The following is a 20,162-nucleotide window of genomic DNA, read 5'->3' as shown; positions in this document are numbered from 1 at the left end:
CTGAGAATTTTTGTACATTTCAACCTATGTATGTGTCAGGTTAGATGAATACTCACTAGAACACTTTGTATTTCAGAAACTGGAAAAGCCGTACAAACATTTCTGTCAAATTATGCGGGCAGACGAAGAAGTAATACATTCAAAATAGGTATATTATTATCTGTGTCGACACACTCAAATGATTATAGCACGTAGCCCGTAAATGCATATTGAAAGCTAAAATCCTAAAGCTAAGCTAAGCTTGTGATACTCATCCGTCAGTCAAATTTTAGAACGTTACTTAGTTGTATTTAGTGACAGCGTCTTGACTTCTTGAGGTCAATACGAGTAATTAGTATGTTTCGTCGGCAGTGCGGGCGACGAAACGTCTCGCGCGACCGGCGCGGCGGCGTCGCCCAGGCTGCGCCTTCCTTGCACCCCATCGTACACAAACTGCCCCCTCCCAACCCAACCCTCCCCATCCAACAGATACGCCAACACTTGCTACTGTACTACTGATTCATTTTCTTACTACGGAGGCATAAAGATACGATCAAAACTGGTCGATTGGAATCGGCAGAGCTAATTTACTCACCGTCGTCCATACGTATTTTTTCCGGTCTGGTCCAGTTCGTTCAAATAATATACTCGTATCTCATAACAAATATTTGACAGCTTCATTTTCTTTCATTTCGAAACACCAGGGGCCCGTTTCTCGGAAGGTACAAGCCTTGTATTACAAGTGCGCGAACTGTCAAATCGTATGGGTTGTCATGGAAACACACTTGTAATACAAGGCTTGTACCTTTCGAGAAACGGGCCCCAGGCAGGCAAGTATGGTCGCGCGATAAACGATAATTTATCATTTATCGCGCGACCATACTTGCCTGGCTGGAGCTCGATATTGTGTCGAAGCTTTAGGGTTTGGCGTGAAAACAAAAGAACTTAAAAAAAGAAAATAGTTTTAAAAAAAAGTTCATTATTTATATTACATCTAATCATTGATATAGGTAGCCCATTTGACACATAGAAGACATTCCTTTATCTTTAAAAAGAAACCAAACTGCATTCATAGATTTCCTAAAACTCGCTTGCCTCGGCCGGGACTCGAACTAACTAAAATAAAATAAAAACACTCGCTATCATCTCGCTATTTTATTATGCTAATCTATAGCATTATTATTCATTCATAATAAAATATAAAATTGATTGTTAAATCTAAGATTAAGTAACTTTATTTTACTATCAATTTACACCATATTCATAGTGAATTTTGTTTCATTTTAAAAATGAAGGAATGTCTTCTTTAAGTAAAATAAATGAGCAAGCATAAGGATTTAAGGTAGTTTCCCTCCTGACTTACCTTTCCACCCTATATGGGTAATGATTTATAGAATAGGCCAAATCTTGGCATTAGTTGTCAAAGCGGACTCCAGGCTCTCAAGAGCCGAGCCGTGGCAAATGCCGTCATAGCGCAAGGAGGATGATGATGATGATGAATACATAGAATATGTTTCCGTGACCACCTTCCGCGTGATACGTTTTTATTGTTTTCTAAATTAGCATTTACCAATTTTACTAAAACTAGTCACTTTAAGATTTTCTTTATTAAGCATTTTTACTACAACTACAGGGCAATTCAAAAGCACAACATCCAAGTAGAGTCTGTTTGGAATAAGTATATTGGATCCCATACATACGGAAAAGTGTAAGCTAAAAAACCGATAATTGCATTACATTAAGTAGTATATGTCACGGCGATATCGGTGTAGGTTCTTACGCATTAAATACTTGTTCCCTTGTCGGGGATAATGGTAATATACTGAAGGCGTTTATTTCGCATTTCGTTTTTTTCTAGGTTTATATTAAATAACTTTTCTAGTGATTTTCATTTTGGAGATCAATCTTTTTACGTACACTTATTAATTAATATAATGGTGGTTAGTATATGACTTAATTATTTTAAACATTTCGCTATCAAAGGTTTGATTAAGTCTAATTTAAAAAAATACACGACGAAGTTATAGTACTGATGAGTGAATAACCGTTAACTGCAACCGCAGAAGAAATTAAAGAAAAAAAAAGAATCGCAAGATGATACGATTAAATAAATCATAATATTATTCACATAAATTTATAAAACACAATTGGTATCTACATTTTTGTTGCGATAGCAAACTACAGTATTTTTTTACGATGCATGGTCGTTACTTTTTAATAGTTTTCTATCTAGAATAATTTTCATGAAATACACATTTGTTTCCTGAATTTTGGCACATTGACAGCTTGAAAAAAATGTCTATGGTTCGCATGTTTTTTTATGGGTTGTTAAGTTGGCAGCAATGTAATTAATGTGTTTTTTACGCAGTGCGTTATAAGGTGCCAAAAGGTACACACAAATGTGTTTTTGGGGAATACGTAGAGTATAGACTGGTCTTGACATCTATTATGTAGGGTTTAATGTATCTGTGCACGACCCTATAAATGACAAATAAAAGTACGGGATCATGCAAAATTAACCTTTAGTTTAAAGAACTAAAATTTAATTTAGTTGTTATCGTTTTGATAAGTCAATTCATCCCACTTGCCTGTAATTTTAAATATGTCTCAGGCTCTTGATTGTTCATAATTTTTGTGTTGTTGCAATTGAATATCACGTAACGAGGCATTTTTTATGTTTTGGTTGACTTCAACTTACAAAAATTGACGCCCGAAAGCTGCTAGCTGCGAGTAAAGACGGACAACTCAGTGGATTTCACTGAGTTCATTTGACACGCTAAGTAGATACGTTTGCTTGATCTATGGTATATATGACATCTGTGATTCATCCTATTATACCTATTATACTACTTAAAACTTACTATACTACGACTGGAAGATGCTCGCAGAATATCGGAGATCCTCAGTTTTGTGATGCGGCCTGGTTCGCCGCACTTGCTGACAAAGTCGCAAACACCAATGATGATGTGATTTTACTAAACCTTCATTCTGATGGCTATGATTTATTGGCGGCGCCGCGCCAAAGTTTGAGTGTCGGATAGATAACAATCAAAAAGATTTAGAAGTGACAATCAGGTTGTTCATCGCTATCGTTATCATTTTGGCTTGTTATGGGCATCGTACAGATGGGCTATATAGGTAAGGTAAGTAAGTAACTTTGTTGTTGATCGGAACGATTTACAATTAACATTTATTTATTTGCTGCCGTTATATGAGGTCCTTTGAGTTTACTTAAAAATCCTTATCGATAGATATTCAAGTCGACATGTCAACTTGTAGCTATGGACGTAAAACGGAAACGTTTTTTTTGCATTATTAAGTTACTTCAGCGCTTACTACTACGCTACACGATAAAAACACATTAGGGACAAAATTTATTACTAAAATATCATCGCATTCTTTACTTAGTTGCCATAGTTAAACGTATGCTACACAGACTATGTTTAAGTTATCAAAACATTTTTGGTAACTTTACTACAATGAAAGCATTGAACGATTTTAGTACTTTTACTAATCCCGTACTTTTATTTGTCATCTGCAGGGTCGTACACAGATCTTTAAAACCCTACATAAGAGAGGTTAGAAGTCTAGATAGTCCATTGCACAAAAAATTGTGCACACCTATAAGCAGTACGTTTTTGGTTCCTCTTAACGTACTGCATGTAAATACCACTTTAAATAAAATCATTTAGTATTTTATACAACTGGCGTTTAAGTGAGGTCAAAAAAGACGAGTGGCGTGAGTAACAATTTGAGTCGAAGCCGAAAATTGTTAATAAAAACGCCACGAGTATTTTGTTGACTCGGTTAAACACGGTTGCAATTTTCTACGACCATGCACTTACTTTTTAATAGTTTTTTAGAATAACTTTCGTGACATTCGCACTGTTTCCTGTATTTTGACTTGTCGGCCTCACCTCTGTTCCCGCACTTAACCTGTCGCTCGCACTCCCCCGCGCCGCCGCCAGTCCCCGGCCGGCGCCCCGCGCACCCCCGCTACCTCATTAAAGGCTTCCTAACAATGCTTTAAAGGCTATATAACGTATCCGTGGATGCGCGGGGCGCCGGCTGGGGGCTGGCATCTTTTATGTAGGGCTTTAAAGATCTTTGCACGACACTGTAAATGACGAATAACATTACGGGAGTAGAAAAAACATTACATTGCTATCAACTTGACAATGACAACCCAGAAAAACGTTAATAATATACATGTTTTTTTATTTTTATTGCCTTCCCCAAATTCTTTTGAATATCATTATGTGTATCGTAGATTTATTGTCTTTTATTGTAGAACCAAATTAAGACTGTGGTCCAGGAACTAGGTAACCTTGTAATATTATATCGGCGAAAACTTGTGAAAATTCGTTAGAACGATGGGTAAAGTACCTATGTTTAAATAATTCAAAGACCTATGATGACGACATAAGGGAGATATAATGATGATCGTAATAATGATGTAATTTAAACAATCTTCAGATTCACAACTTTAAACACTCTTTCTGACATGCTTGACTATTTCAAGATAGCAGGTTTTGCAATAAACAATTTTGTGACTTAGTAGGGATCACCGATATTGTCAGATGACTCAGATGTTTAATTAGGTACTACTGTTTAACATATTTTTGAAGTGTTCGATTTTATTTATATATATATATATATATATATATATATATATATATATATATATATATATATATATATTATATATATATATATATATATATATAAAAAAAACAATTGTGTGATGAGTACACCCCCATCTACTTACATATTAAAATAAACTACAACTACGAAACAAATAAATAACAACACCCTCAGCTGACCATCAGTGGATCCTATCCTATGCCTTTGCAATAAGGTCCACTACAGAGATGTACAAAATGGTTTTAAAAAAGCATTTAAATACAAAATGCAAAATACTTTTCAGATTTACTATTTCAAATGCAAAATACCAAATAGTTTTGAGTTTTGTATTTCAAATGCTAAATGCAAAATAGGTATTTTCAAAATACTTTTTGAAAATAAAATACCTTTTGACCAAATCTCAGATATTTTTATTTATTTTCTGTATTAATAATCATGAGAAATAGAGTCACAATGCCGAACAAAAACGTCTAATAACATGGCACCTAACCTAATGAAAGTAATGAATGACATTTTGGTCATATTTATCAGTAGGCAATCAATAAATTATGTTATGTTATTTTATTTATTAATAACATAACAGAATTTATTGATCGCCTACTATTTTTAGGTATTATTATACCTATTATACCTACTCACTTAAATAATGTAAAAAAACTAGACTAACGAAAAGAGAGCCATGGCTCCATTTTGTTGATTGTGCATGTAGTTCTTATATTTCATACCTATATCACCTAAATGCTCTTTATTTATTTTCATTCTATAGCTTAGGATTTTTACAATAGGAATAATAACTCAACACTTAAAAGTAGGTAGGTACTTAAATCAAAATCAGTCATTAGCACTCAGCACCAGCAGTCCACCAAACAATAACGGCCCGGCCACGACATTGGTCTAAGCGCGACAGCGGTGAGCGGCAGCCATACGTGCGAATGAAAAGTCGCATCGCTGTGTCTCGCTCCATTGTATGGCCGCCGCTTCCCGCTGTCGCGCTTAGACCACTGTCGTGGCTGGGCCGTAAATCCGTTAAATCGTCGGCGTCAGTGGCGTCGCTTTCCATAGATAATATTCGTTTTCGTTCGACATTGACAGTGTCAAATTGATACTAGTCAGTCAGGCGCGCATGGCTAGCAGGCGCCTCTATCGGTCAAATTCGGCAATACAAGCGTCATTTGTTCACATTTTGTTTGACTGGTAATGTTGGCTAAACTTAATTTAATCATAAAGTATTTTGAAATGCATATTAAAAATGCAAAATACATCTCAAAAAGTATTTCAAATAAAATACAAAATGTTTTTTACTAAAAGGCATTTAAATGCAAAATACAAAATAGGTATTTTGCATTTTGTATTTGCATTTTAAATAGAATTATTTCAAATAAATCGCATCTCTGGTTCACTAACGGACCGCTAGGTAGTGCTGGAGATGATACAAGATAATATCTATATAATTGTGTCCAGGAGTATTTTTTTTAAATTTTTCTTAAAATTCTGTTTACTACTAGACTTTTCTATTGCCAGACTCAGCTTGTTGAAAATCTTAGGTATCATAAAATTACGAGTTTATATTCTGATATCTGGCTTTTTTGGACGACGGGTTCAGTGTTAAGGGTTTATACACAGAGCAAACACACAAATGGATGTCATATCATTATATCCCCCCTCTATCTAAAACTGACGCGCTCTAGTAACTCAAAAAATCTCTTGGGCTCCCTTACTATTATGTAAGGCGAGGGGCCTAAGCCTCGCAGGCCGGGAATGGCGTCGATACGAAATATGCGCGATGAGACGCTGACAGAAGAATAAAAGGGAAATGAAAAACCTTACTTGAGCAATATCTAGGTCGCCTCAAGGACGGCCTTAATATTTTCACGTTTGTACCGCAAAAACTGTTATAAACCAGATACCTTTGCAGCTTTTTTATTGCGGTCTCTCCATGGTTCTGAACTAAATTTTCATTTGATTTGTATCTTATTTTTAACCGCCGCCTCAAATATCTCAAAGGAAGGTGGTTCTCAATTCGTCTGTTTTTTTTTTAATGTTTGTTCCTCGATATCTCCGTCGTTACTGGACCGATTTTGAAAAAATTTTTTTTGATCGAATGTATATGCATACAGATTGGTCCCATTTTTCTCAGAACTCAGTTCTGATGATGGGATCCTGGAGAAATCGAGGGAACTCCTCAAATCTAAACGGCACGCTTATAGTGACTTTGGTATTTTTATAAGAACAGCATGCACTTACGTCCAGAACAGTGAAATTTGGTGCAATGGAACTGCTGATGATGGTCAGAACCGAACTCCTCAAATCTGAACAGCACACTTTTAGTGACTTTGGTATTTTTATAAGAACAGCATGCACTTACGTCCAGAACAGTGACATTTGGTGCAGTGGAACTGCTGATGATGGTCAGAACGGAACTCCTCAAATCTGAACGGCACACTTGTAATGACTTTGGTATTTTTATAAGAACAGCTTGCGTTTACTTTCAGAACAGTGACATTTATTTAGTTATGTTTGTTAAGAATATTGAGTTTTCAAGTCAAATTTTGTCAAGCTTCGATTTCTTATAATCGGATTCATGAGGAATTGAGGAAACTCCTCAAACCTTAACGGTATACGTATATTCATTTCTGTTGCCATCAAATAATTAAACTATTAAAAGCCGTTTTAAAAAATACCTACACATTTCTTCATAATCCAACATTCGCAAGTAGTTTTCACCAGAACCCCAAAGGCGGCGGTTTTTTTTTCTTAAAAATTATTATAATATTTAAACGATGTCTCGAGTTCTTAGTAACAGGTTGCGGTTCGGGTTAGTTTAAATCAATTTATTTTATCCCACTTTATAATTACGTATTTATACCAGTTTTTTTTTTTTCAATAAATTACAAAAGGTACTATACTTGCTACAATAGCTATACCTAATAGTTACGTCTTTGAAGACCCGTTCACAATCATGTGTAAACACCCTGTATTAGAAGCAGCTCACTCGACATGACCGGGGTTGGGTGCAAGGTGTCAGTGTCGCATGTCTAACAGTGCCTTTATCGCTGACTCGGGTGCACTATTGTTCGCAACAAATACATAACATATTGCTCATCAGCTGGCGCATACCTTCACAGTGTGCGGTCTTGTGGTAAATGCGATACTTAGCCTCGTATACCTTTTGCGTCAAGATTTCGGACCAACTCTTACTCAGATATCGGGATACATGCATAGAAAATATTTTTCATCACACTCGCACACTAAATGTGCTTTTGCACGCAGGCGGAGCGTGAGTTATAGAAAAATCGTTCTCCCTAGGGAGTTAAGAAATTTCTATGTAGTACTGTATTGAACTCTTTTTTACCTTTTTGCATACTTTATATAATGCAAGTGTGATGAAAAACATTGTGTGTAACTCGGGAAGTATGAATATTACTAACTCGAGTCTTTAAATCGCTCCGGCAAGCCGTCGCGATTTAACTTACTCTCCTTAGTAATATTCAACTTCCTCCCCTTGTTGCACAATGTACTATTGAAATTTTGGGTCGATTGAACGAGATAAACAACTCGAATAATTTTTTTGGAAATCTATTACATAGTGCGCTTACAATAAACATTAGACTCACTTGTTCTTACTATTTATTAGCCTACCTACTATTAAAGTCATGATTTTGACCATATTCTAGGTACTGTATCCGGAATGTATAAAAAATACATCGGCCTTTGAGCCTCACTATACCCGTCAGCCACACATGAAGAAATTGATGCATCAGTATCGCGGGGGTGAGAGTGCACTGCACTACGCGTTTAATGGAAACTTATAAAGCACAATAAAATGTGACTAAGTACTTATACTCGTACTAACACTCGGTATAAATCTTAGCGGTACTGGCGTGGCGCCGCGATATCGGAGCTCGCTAAATTATGGGCCACCAGGCACCACTCTGACTAATGCGACTTTGTATTCGCGCAGTTATACCATAAGTAGATATCTTATTTACCTAGGTGTACCATCAGGCTATTTAAATGACATTCGCACTATACATATTATATAAGTGTAGCTACCAAATCGCGTGATGTTATGCGAATACCTCCTTTCAAATTCCTCGTTTTGAAAGTACCTAAAGAAGCATACAGATTTTGAAAAAAAAACACAAGACATGCGAGTAATAAGTACTTAAATTACGAAACAAGTCCGGAAAAGAATAACTAGAAACGAGTGGCGATAAATTAAAACACGACCGAAGGATGTTTTAAATAGACGCGAGTTACGAATTTCCTTTTCGCACGTGTATCGTAGGACGTTTTTCAGTACAGATGGCCTTCCGAAGTTTCGACCTGACAAGAAATGAACCACTTCTCGCACTAGTGCGTAAAAAAGGAAGTACGAAACGAGTGGCGATAAATTAAAACACGACCGAAGGGAGTGTTTTACATCGACACGAGTTACGAATTTCCTTCTTGCACGTGTATCGTACGACGTTTTTCAGTACAGATGGCCATCCGAAGTTTCGACCTGACATATACATATAATGAACCACTTCTCGCACTAGTGCGTAAAAAACACTCTATCTGCACTGAAATAGTACATTACGATACAAGTGCGTAAAAAAGGAAGTTCGAAACGAGTGGCGATAAATTAAAACACGACCGAAGGGAGTGTTTTAAATCGACACGAGTTACGAATTTCCTTTTCGCACGTGTATCGTACGACGTTTTTCAGTACAGATGAGCCTCCGAAGTTTTGACCTGGCATATAATGAACCACTTCTCGCACTAGTGCGTAAAAAAAACACCATCTGTACTGAAAAGGTCATTTTTGACGATTTTATTCTCAATTATTAGCGAACTAACATTTTTCATCACATTTGCTGTTTAAAGGTCTCATTACGTCTACGTATACTGAAGAAATTACTATTTTGTTCTCAAGGGAGTAATGGATTTAGTTTTAAAAATTAATACAATCCGTACAATACTTCAGGCAAAGGATGTTTCAATCAGCCAAGGATTTTTGTTATACCACTTAAATTTTGACTATAAAGCTATAAAAAAAATATTATACGGTATGAAAAATGTTTGTTTTGCATTTATTTCGTAAATTTCATTCAAATAAATCGTTATAATTTACAATCTGACAGGAAATTGTGACGGCCATCTCGATTCGCGTTTGACCGCGTTGCCATAGTAACAGGCAGTACAACAGAAACTTCAATTAGAAAATGAAAAAATGCTGACAACATTTTTTGACGGTCGTGTAAAATAAGTTGTATTGTATGCTTTTTTGAACTTTGAACATTGCATTTAATTTATATGCAGTGTTTTAAGTGTTTGTTTGTACTCAAAAAGCGTTTGTAATCAAAAACAATGGATTTATATGAAGAATCCGATATAGGTGAAGATAGACTGGTCGCAGCCATTGAGGTATAATGTACTAGAGAGGACACGGCGAACAAAAAGTTTGCGCCACGAACATAAGTCCAGTGGACTTATGTTTCCTCAGTCAGTCTCTGCGCGTGGTGGGAGGAGGTTGTCTCTGACTGCACACAAATAAAATGAAAAAATGCCTTCCTGTGCTATAAGATACTGTTGAAGCTATACGAGAAAATCTAATAACAGTGACGGTGTCACATTTCATCTGTTAGTAGACAAGTTATTTTGATCTGACTTAATTTAAGTAATTATTATAATGAAGGGACGGGCTCCTTAAACGCGATGCTATGGCCGCCATTTTGACAACTGGAATCATAGATGAATCGCGCAGACATGACATGTAGGTATTAAGGTATAATAATTGTGATCATATAATAATAAATAAATATAAAATATTTATTTCAATTTATAGTTTTGAATATTACACGGTTCTAATACAAATTTTAGTCGATAATATTATACAATAAGCATGATTTTGAATTATTTCTGAATTATAATTCTCATTATTGACGAAAAATAGTGACACCAAAACTGAAATAGTATTTAATGCAACCGGTGTTTAAGGGAGGTAAAACAAGGTGAATGGCGCGATTATTATTCTGAGCGACAGAAACTTACAAACTAATTTTATTCAAAGGAAATTAAAATTTATGAAAAAAACAATTACTTATTTTTATTTCCATGAGTGGAAATTAAATATAACACAATGTATAATAGTGCTAAAAGTAAACTACTTAGTATTTCACACACAAAGTATAAAACAAAGGTCTACACTAAAAGTGTCGCGTCTAGGTGGTCAAGTCTTACTCTATGACACGGTTCGCTTCACGCGCATGCGCCTCGCGCTGCCGCCGCTGCCGGTCGGCGCACAGAATATGTTCGAGTTGTCATTTCTAGTACGTAGTACATAGTAGTTCAATGGTCGCAGCTCCGCCATTAAAGGTTTTGCCTCATGATTTTTTCCTCTGTGTTTTTCTCTCAAATGTGATGAAAAACATTGTGTGTCTCCTTAGACACAGCCTGCAGCAGTCGTGAATAAATAACACACGTTTTTAATGTCCCCTTTACCTCCCTTGTTCCACAATGTACTATTTTTAGGGTTCCGTACCTCAAAGAGGAAAAACGGAACCCTTATAGGATCACTCGCGTGTCTGTCTGTCCCTCTGTCACAGTCACAGCCGATTTCTCCGAAACTACTGGACCGATTTACTTGAAATTTGGCACACGTATGTAAACCTGTGGCCCAAAGACGGACATGCAATATAATCAAATGAAATTAAACGAAATTTAATCATAAGGGGCACTTTTGGGGGGTAAAATTGAAAATTAAAAATCAAAGTTATTAGAACTATATTGTGATACATATCAAATGAAAGAGCATTTTATAAGCATTTCAAATATTTTTTTTTTATAGTTTTTATTTTGGTAATTTAGAAGTTATTTAAGAAAAATTACCATTCCCCCCCCCTTATCTCCGAAACTACTTAGCGTAAAATTTTCAAAAAAATACACCCTCTACCTGTAGATTACAGGAAAACCTATTAGAAATCTACAGTATTGAGATTTTCACTCACTGCCGCTGCAAGTACTTACTAAATGTTTTGAAATTTTGTGAGCGCCATGGACAGGTAGAAAGAAATTCATTTCTGTTTAGAAATTGTTAAAAATTTTAATCATTTGCCAAAATGACTTAAGTTCCTACTAAAAAAGAGGCGCTTAAGACTGTTTAGAACTGCACTGACCATAATATTGCCCTAATAGGTCCAAAAAATGGTGTATATATACGAAAACAAAAAAATTGTGCCACCGACAACCAAAATCTGAAGTCTATTTGCTCTATCTCTTATAGTTTCCAAAATATACGCAAAATCTTTAAAGTACAAATCTAGTGTACGTTGCTATCACATGTCGTCAGGCGCTCATGACCTTTTTGTATGGAAATGTCGAAATCCGACTCGCACTTTACCGATTTTCATAGAAAGTTGTGTTTTATTATAGTTTTGAAGGAGGTTTCTTGTTTTTAACCACCAACGCAAAAACGACGGAGTGTTATAATAATAATAGGTTTGACGCTTGACATGTCTGTCTGGTATCATAGCTCCCGAACAAATCAATCGATTTTGATTTAGTTTTTAATGTTTAAGGTGAATTCGTCGAGATTTTTTTTTGTACCACGTAGGTGGCAAACATGCATACGGTCCGCCTGATGGAAAGCGGTCACTGTTACATATGGACGCCTGCCACTCAAGGAGTGGCACATGTGTGTTGCCGAGTCGACTCATTAGAAACTTGTACAAACCTGTACTTAGAAGGGGCCTGGGTGCCGACGACTCAAAGGACCGAAGGAAGGAGGAGGAAGGAAGGAGGAAGGATCTATTGTCCTAATTACTTCCGTAGGTCCTCCAGTTGCGATACAGGCTGCCAACATTTTAATTACACTTTGTGCATTTTAATCTTTCGGGTCGCATGACCACGCCGTTGATAGTTCATAATTAATGGGAAAATACTTGAACAGGCATCCACGACTACTTTCCTAGGTTTAAAGATTGATCAGGGCACTTAACTTTATCTACTTGCTGGTCCCAGTTTAAACTGGGACCAGCAAGTAGATAAACCGTGTGGTAGTCGGGGCAGTGCGTGCTTTGCCTTAGGTCGAGTTGCAAAGTCTGTGGCTCCAGAAGTAGTCCGGACATGCTATTTCGCCACTGTCCATTCATTAATACAGTACGTTGCGGAGGTCTCGTCTGGGGATGTTGTCCTGAATGGGAGAGGGTCTTTCGCTTTCAGAAACGAGCTGTCAGGATCGTTGCTCAGGTACCTGTAGACAGTAGACACTCCGGCCAAAGAACTCTTTAAAAAATAAGAATCCTTAAGCTAGGAACACACTACGCGGACGTCCGTCGTAAATCGACCGCGGACGGGGATCTGGACAATGAATATACACTTAACCGTGCAAACTATCGGTCGACGGACGTGGACGTGGCCTTGAGCGCATGGACGTCCGTTCGAAATCTGGCTCGCTGGATGTTTTGTTCCGTGCACTGTTCGGTCGCGGTCGCGGTCGATTTACGACGGACGCCCGCGTAGTATGTTCCTAGCTTTACACTCATTACACTGCCTGCAATAGTTATCATGCAGGTAGCCATTTATGTAAGAGAGAACTTGGCAGCATACAAAACCAGGGGCGGCTCACTCCGCGATTCTATCGCCGCGCTACAAGTACATGTCAGCGGCCGCGAGTTCGCGGCCCATTTATTGGCGACGACCTTCGCGCGGCGCAATAATAGTTATTTTTATAATAGTTATTTGAAGAATCATGAACTTGCGAGTTATTTATAGAATCCTAAACTTGCGAGTTTTTTAACACACGAGAAGTAAAATACATTTGCACCCGAGTGTAACACAAAACTTTTCCCCTCACTGTAGCGAGGAAACTACAACGCAAGAAATGCGTTTATCACTGCTTCCAGTAGTTCCACAGGTGGTAAATGATCTTTATTACTAGATTCACCTACTTTTATCAATTTTAAAGCAGTTCATTTGAATTTATTTAAGGTCAAATTACTTTACCCACTCACTAGTGGGAAAAATGCGTTTTTACCCGCTGGTATTGAAGGACAAAACACGTGTTTCCGAGCTAGTGAGGGGAAAAATTCAATGTTGGCTGCTCGCGTGCGGTCCGTTTGTTAATGTAGGTAAGAATTTAGAATGGCGTCATTTTGTGAACATCAAAGGAGCCTTCCGTACTTGTACTATTATACATAATATATTCTGTGACAAAACTAATAACATGTGTTCCAAGTACAACATTCGAAATGCCGGAAAGTTAGTAGGTATCGACCGTAAATTGGCGAAATCCAATTTACGGTCAAATTAACACATGTGATGGACCCTGCCGTCTATAATAAATTGCCGCAATATGTGGTTGAAGCGCCTAGTGTGTCGAACTTTAAGTACCTATCGCTTAAAAAATTGGCTGGTCGAGCACCCGTTCTACACTAATGACAATTTTTTTATTACCTAATTAGAAAAATATTTTTGTGCATTTTTTATGTGAATATTGCCTAACTTTTTGTAATTTCAATCTTCTGTCTATTTATTCTCTAAGTATTATTGCTGTATAAATATTATTTTTTTAAATCAAATCTTGACGTGTAAAATGGCGTTACAAATATGAATAAATGAATATGAGTATAAGTAGTATGATTATTTTAACCATTGAAAGTTTGTACGGAACCCTCGGTGGGCGAGTCCAACTCGCACTTGGCCGGTTTTTTTTACTTTGCTTTCGGAAACAAGTTTAAATTAAGACTGCAAGTTTGCGGGAGGCCCTGATTTTGTTGGCGTCGGTTGGCTTACGTACTTAAACGCTTTTTTAAGAACTGCGACCTAGTACATCAGTAGATACAAACAATATCCAAACGTAAGTAACTAGTTTTCAACCAGAAAAAAACGCGGTATACCCACCTAGGTATGTGTTGTGTACATAATTAATTACAAGACGTTCCTTATCACTATTTTACTCCTTACCTACATTTTGTATCTCGAATAATGTGTTTTTAGATAATGTCGGTGATGATAAGATAAAAGAAACTAACTTCAGTCGATGACAGCAGATGCAGCGTCATTTCGTGATATCGGTAACTGAATTTAATAATTATTATAAGACCTTACTAATTATTTTTTAAATTATTAAATTAATGACGACCGGTTTAGCCTAGTGGTTAGTGACTCTGCCTGCTAAGCCGCGGGTTCAAAACGAGTGGCGATAAATTTAAAACACGATCAAAGGGAGTGTTTTTAATCGACTCTTTAGTTACGAATTTCTTTTTCGCACTAGTATCGAACGACATTTTTCAGTAAGTACAAGTTTCGACCTGACAAAAAATGAATCACTAATCTCAGTAGTGCTTAAAAAAAAGTACCATCTGTACTCAAATAGTAAATTACGATACAAGTGCGAAAAAAAGAAGTTCCAAACGAGTGGCGGTAAATTAAAACACGACTGAAGGGAGTGTTTTAAATCGACACGAGTTACGAATTTTCTTTTCGCACGTGTACCGTAGGACGTTTTTCAGTATACAGATGGCCCTCCGAAGTTTCGACCTGACATATAATGAACAAGGGGAACTATTGCGTAAAAAAGACCATCTACACTAAAAAAAAATATTTTGAAAAGTGATCGATTGGGCTTAATTTTAGTGTATTTTGGTTGCCTGTGTATCAGTATGAGTGGTACAACAACGTCGTCAGTATTTAAAACGAATAAATTATTGTATATTAGTATATTAGAATTGAAATTTAGCATGTAAACGACTTGGTGATATTACTGTAAGTTTATTATGTGACTGAATAAATGAAATGAAATGGAAAAAAAAATAGTTTTCAATCAAGTAATATAATATTCAGGCATTTCAGCAGGTAAAAAAACGTACAATTTGATGGAAATATTTCAATATTCATATTCAAATATTTTCTCATGACATGATCATTAAAAAATAATTGAAAACTTTTCGAACCTAATAGTCATCATAGCATAGTATTGGTCATAGTCATAGGCTATGAAAAGGCAAATACTTGGCGAAGATGAAAAAGATTCATAGACATCGGACAGCATTCCGGCACGTCTGCGCCCTTCTATTCGCCCGATGTGCTTTTATCGCAGTATTCGCAGTCTACACCTTAGTGGGCCAATCGCCCCCAGTGCCCCACACCATTCATTCTCTGCCCGCTTCCGAATTGCGGCCCGAACCCGAACCCTAAATCCATTTGTGAGTCAGTAGAGCAAAGTCGCTCCGCAAAATAATACAGGGTCCCTGAAATTTCATTCCTTTGTGACTACGTTAAAAAATGCATCGGCAAATGTGTTCTACGTATAGTTAGCTGACAAACGCCGAAAAATGTTAAGAGTTCGTATGCCTTTAATGCCTCTCCTGGAGAAGCGATTAATTGGTAAACACTGAAATGGCAAGCGTTAATATGGAGAGCACCCAGTGTATCCTGATCGACCATTGCAATATTATCAATTTTAATTCTAGATTTGTTATGGATGTCACCTGTTAGTATCAATATAAAATAACGGGTCACTAAATATTGTTGGACATATTTCACTCCTGAGCAATTTTGAGTCATGCAATTGAGCAATTTTTATAGATACCTACAAAACAAAACAAGTATTTGTACCTACTTTAGTATTTTTCTCATCTACTTACTTGTAGGTTCTTATACTAATTTACTAAAGTTGACCATTTGTGGTGCCTGCCATCTTACCGCATTTAAATTATTGATTCTATTTATTTAGGCAGGTATTTGTTCATTTAATAAAATTCACGATTAGATCGCCATTCAGTGAAAAATTATTTATTTCACCAGATATGCGTTATAATTATAATAATAACACTTATAAACGGGCAGAAAGCGGTGTACACCTCTCGACACCCTTGAGTTTTCACACCGGTGTTGCCCTTGAGCCATCTTGGATGTCGCTTTTTTGTGGGGGCCCATCTTGTGGGGACGAGTCACCGTCTGCCGGAAATAAAATTGGATACCGTTTTATTAGGCAGGCGTCCGGTTTTTTATCCATAGCCCAGTATTTAGTCCATCACTTTCATCAAAATAGACCAGTTCATTTTAGATTCCATTAACTCTCAAATAGTCCTTACACCCTGGCGGGTGTTGCCTCTGCGTGTGTCCCATGATATGGGCAAGGGCAACATCCGCTCGGTGTACCCCTTACATTTCATTAAAGTGTCGAAAGGGCCTCTACGCGTTGGCTTCGGCCCCGCGCACGCCTCCCAAAGGTCCGGAATACCATTGTTCCGTGATGGGAAAGACACTTATAACTTGTAACTTAAAGGAAACGAATACATATTTTTTTATTTAGTAATCGTTAACAGTTAAGTTTAACTGCCTAATATAACAAAAGTAACTTAATATGACAAAGGTCTGGTGAGTTAAATTCAATACATTTGCCATTGTATTTAAATACTAACAAAAATAATAAAACGTTAAATCGTCGTGACACGTGTGATTCGTGCGCTATACCACTCGTCACTGCCTGACCGACTATTATCATAATTATGTCATTCGCATGTAATACAACGCAGTGAAGTACTGGCGAGTGTCAGTCAGTCTTAGTGGTAAACATGGGCATACAGAGCCATCTATGTGAAGTCGCGCAATATTCTGCGTCTTTATACCTTTATCACGTGCTCCCATGGACTCTGTTTTGCTTCATTGTAAAGCTTGTCCAATGAAATGCCGCTCTGCTTTATCGACTGGACAACATTCATCCAATAGCAGGAAACTACACTGTGGTCACAGTGAGCACATGTGACCGGCCCTCAGTTTATTATTATTAAAGTTTTAGTTTTTAAACTTAACTAACAATTTTCATGTATTTGTGTATTTGTTATAGTTGGTGTTTTGTTTTGTTTTATTCTCATATTAGATAATTCAATTTAAGTTGCCATGAGTCGCAATGGTAAGTCAATAAGGAGCAACATTGTTTTACTTTTTTAGTGTAAGCGCTGGTAGCGCCACCTAGCAGTAGGTTTAAACTCTACTGCGACCGTGAACCTAATTGGCGCTTCGCATTGTCGTATTGTTTTTACGAATAGCTTGAAGATGGCGCTATAGGCTCGGAAGTGGACACTAAATAATGTGATGAAACTGCGTCCTGTAACACAGGGTTTCCTAGCTCAGGACACAGGGTCGCGATTTTCTGTAATTGTTAATTTATATAATAAACTTTTTTCATTTTTTTTCATTTTCATTTTTTCAATGTTAGTAGGCAATGTAGGCATATTGTTGAATATAATACGGACTAATTTAAGACCTACCTATGGAAGCAATAAAGATTACTTATTACCACAGAATATATAATAGTACAAGTACAGAAGGCTCACTCCTTTGATGTCCACAAAATGCCGCCATTCTAATTTTTTACCTACATTAACAAACGGACCGCACGCGAGCAGGCGACATTGAATTTTATTGCGCGGCGCGAAAGTCGTCACCACTGAATGGGCCGCGAATTCGCGGCCGCCGACATGTACTTGTAGCGCGGCGATAAAAGCGCGGAGTGAGCCGCCCCTGTTATTACTGACATGATCAGGATTGCTTGCGCATCAGTAAGTAATAAGAAAATTCTCCGAACCAGTATTTGAGATATGAACGTTACTTTTATTTGATGTTAAAAAATCTCCGATATTCATAGTCACCCTACAATCAGTTTCGAATAGGGTCCGTTTGTTTCACACACATTTGACCATTGCATTGCATGGTCAAATGTGTGTATGCATATATGTGTATGTGTGTCAATGAATTGACAAGTGTCAAAATGATGACAACGATGTTTGGTCACTTTAATAAATCGTATCTCGCTTCACTAAAGTGTGACATTACGTAAATTTTTCGAGTTGTAGGTAACCACTTTAGTCCGGAGTCCGGACCTCAGGATTTTTTTGCAATTTCTTATTCCGCAAACTTCTCGTTTTGCTAATTACATCAAACGACTGTCTTAGGCCTAAATAAATCATAAAAGTGGAAAAGGAAATGTGTATTTATTTGCTGTCTACCGCTTTGCTCAGGTTCATAACGGCTGGTTCATGTCACTGGAGAAGGGATAAAGGATTAGCATCATTGTTTGTAACACGAAGGTACAGAGGAACACACGATATGAGATGACTGACGCTCAGCTCACTCCAGCTGAAACGATCGCTTTTGAACCGAGCGAGAGTGAAATTAATAAGCCTTGACTTTCACCCGAGTTAAAAGGAAAGCAATCAGAAGACAAAAATCCAGATCAGCATTATATTTACCCTCGGTTTGACACTAGTGCAGATATTTAATTTAATTAATACTTGACTTCAAGGAGCTTGCAGTTTTTATATTAGAAGGTTTGCGAAATGTAATGAAACGTTACAAGCTACAACATATTCTGTTTTATGTAAATACATACATACATAGGGTTGCAAAAAAAACGGTTTTTTTTTCTGGCTTGAAAAAAAAAACATGAAAAAAAAACCGTGAAAAAAACCAGTTTTTTTTCTGGAGTATGTTTTTTTCTAAAGTACGAAATCTCAAAATTTGAAAGTAGTTAATACTTTTATACGGTTTTTTAGACTTAATGTTAACTATTAAACGAATTTAATCAAATAACTTTAATTTCTGGTCTTATAAAAGTAACATTTACGAAATCTGTAGTTGGTAGTTATCACTTTTTACTGTTGGCAACACCACCGCCTCTCCACGCTACACGCAGCATCGAGGATTCCCCAATAAACATTTGTATACTGAATGTTAATTGAATTAAAATTTACGTTATTGTTATTGAAACACGTTACAACTCACGAAGAACCGTTATTGTTGTATTATTTGTTCATCTGAAAAAAAACCATATTTAGAAAAAAACCAAGGTGCTCGGTTTTTTTTCATGTTTTTTTTTCACAATTATGAAAAAAAACATTTGGTTTTTTTTCTATTTACAACCCTATACATACACATACATTTTTTTTTATGAGCCTAGAGTGTCCCACTTCTGGGCAAAGGCCTCCATCTTCCCTCTCCACGTATCCTGGTCCTGCCCCGTTTCCCACCAGTTCACAACAAAAGCGTCAAGGTCATCTCGCCAACGCCGTCGAGGTTTGCCGCGACCCCGGGTTCGATTTGGCGGGACCCAATTGGTTGTCGTTTTAGCCCACAAGTCATCCGGCATACGACGAACGTGCCCTGCCCAGTCCCACTTAAGCTTGGCGGCTGTTTCAGCTACGTCAGTTATCCGTGTTTTGGAGCGTAGTACAGTGTTTCTGATGCGATCGGTCAACTTCACGCCGAGTATAGGCTAGTTTCCTACTAGTCAAATCAGCTTCTTTTTATGAACTGTCAAAACGATTTGCTAATATGGAATTACTATGAAATACTGAAATATGGAATACTGACTTATTAAATAGAAATTATGTTTAAAAATAACTACTGTCCATATTTTTCTTCTAATTAATTATGTGGTGCTTTATTTCGTACACTGCATAAAATATTTTATTTTAAGTATAAATAGGAAACTAGCCTATACTACGTTCCATGGCGCGCTGACAGACCTTGAGGGTGGATTTCTGAACTTT

The 20,162-nt window shown here is 37.0% G+C and overlaps 1 protein-coding gene across 4 annotated transcripts in view; it reads left to right on the top strand.

Annotated features, from left to right (window-relative positions):
* The window catches only part of LOC125240540 (hepatic leukemia factor), a 148,989-nt gene that overhangs the window by 70,188 nt on the left and 58,639 nt on the right, over positions 1 to 20,162 (top strand). Inside the window, exon 1 of one of the 4 annotated variants that reach the window (XM_048148441.1) lies at positions 17,428 to 17,524. The exons of the other annotated variants lie outside the window; for them this stretch is intronic. Coding sequence (XP_048004398.1) covers positions 17,512 to 17,524 — 13 coding nt within the window. The 5' untranslated portion in view covers positions 17,428 to 17,511. Of the gene's footprint in view, positions 1 to 17,427; positions 17,525 to 20,162 lie in introns of those variants that run through there. 4 annotated transcript variants of the gene reach the window in all.

The sequence above is a fragment of the Leguminivora glycinivorella genome, chromosome Z (assembly GCF_023078275.1).
Source record: "Leguminivora glycinivorella isolate SPB_JAAS2020 chromosome Z, LegGlyc_1.1, whole genome shotgun sequence".
Lineage (NCBI taxonomy): Eukaryota > Metazoa > Arthropoda > Insecta > Lepidoptera > Tortricidae > Leguminivora > Leguminivora glycinivorella.
The sequence above is the reverse complement of the archived record's forward strand: the minus strand, read 5'-3'. Positions and strand labels throughout refer to the sequence as shown.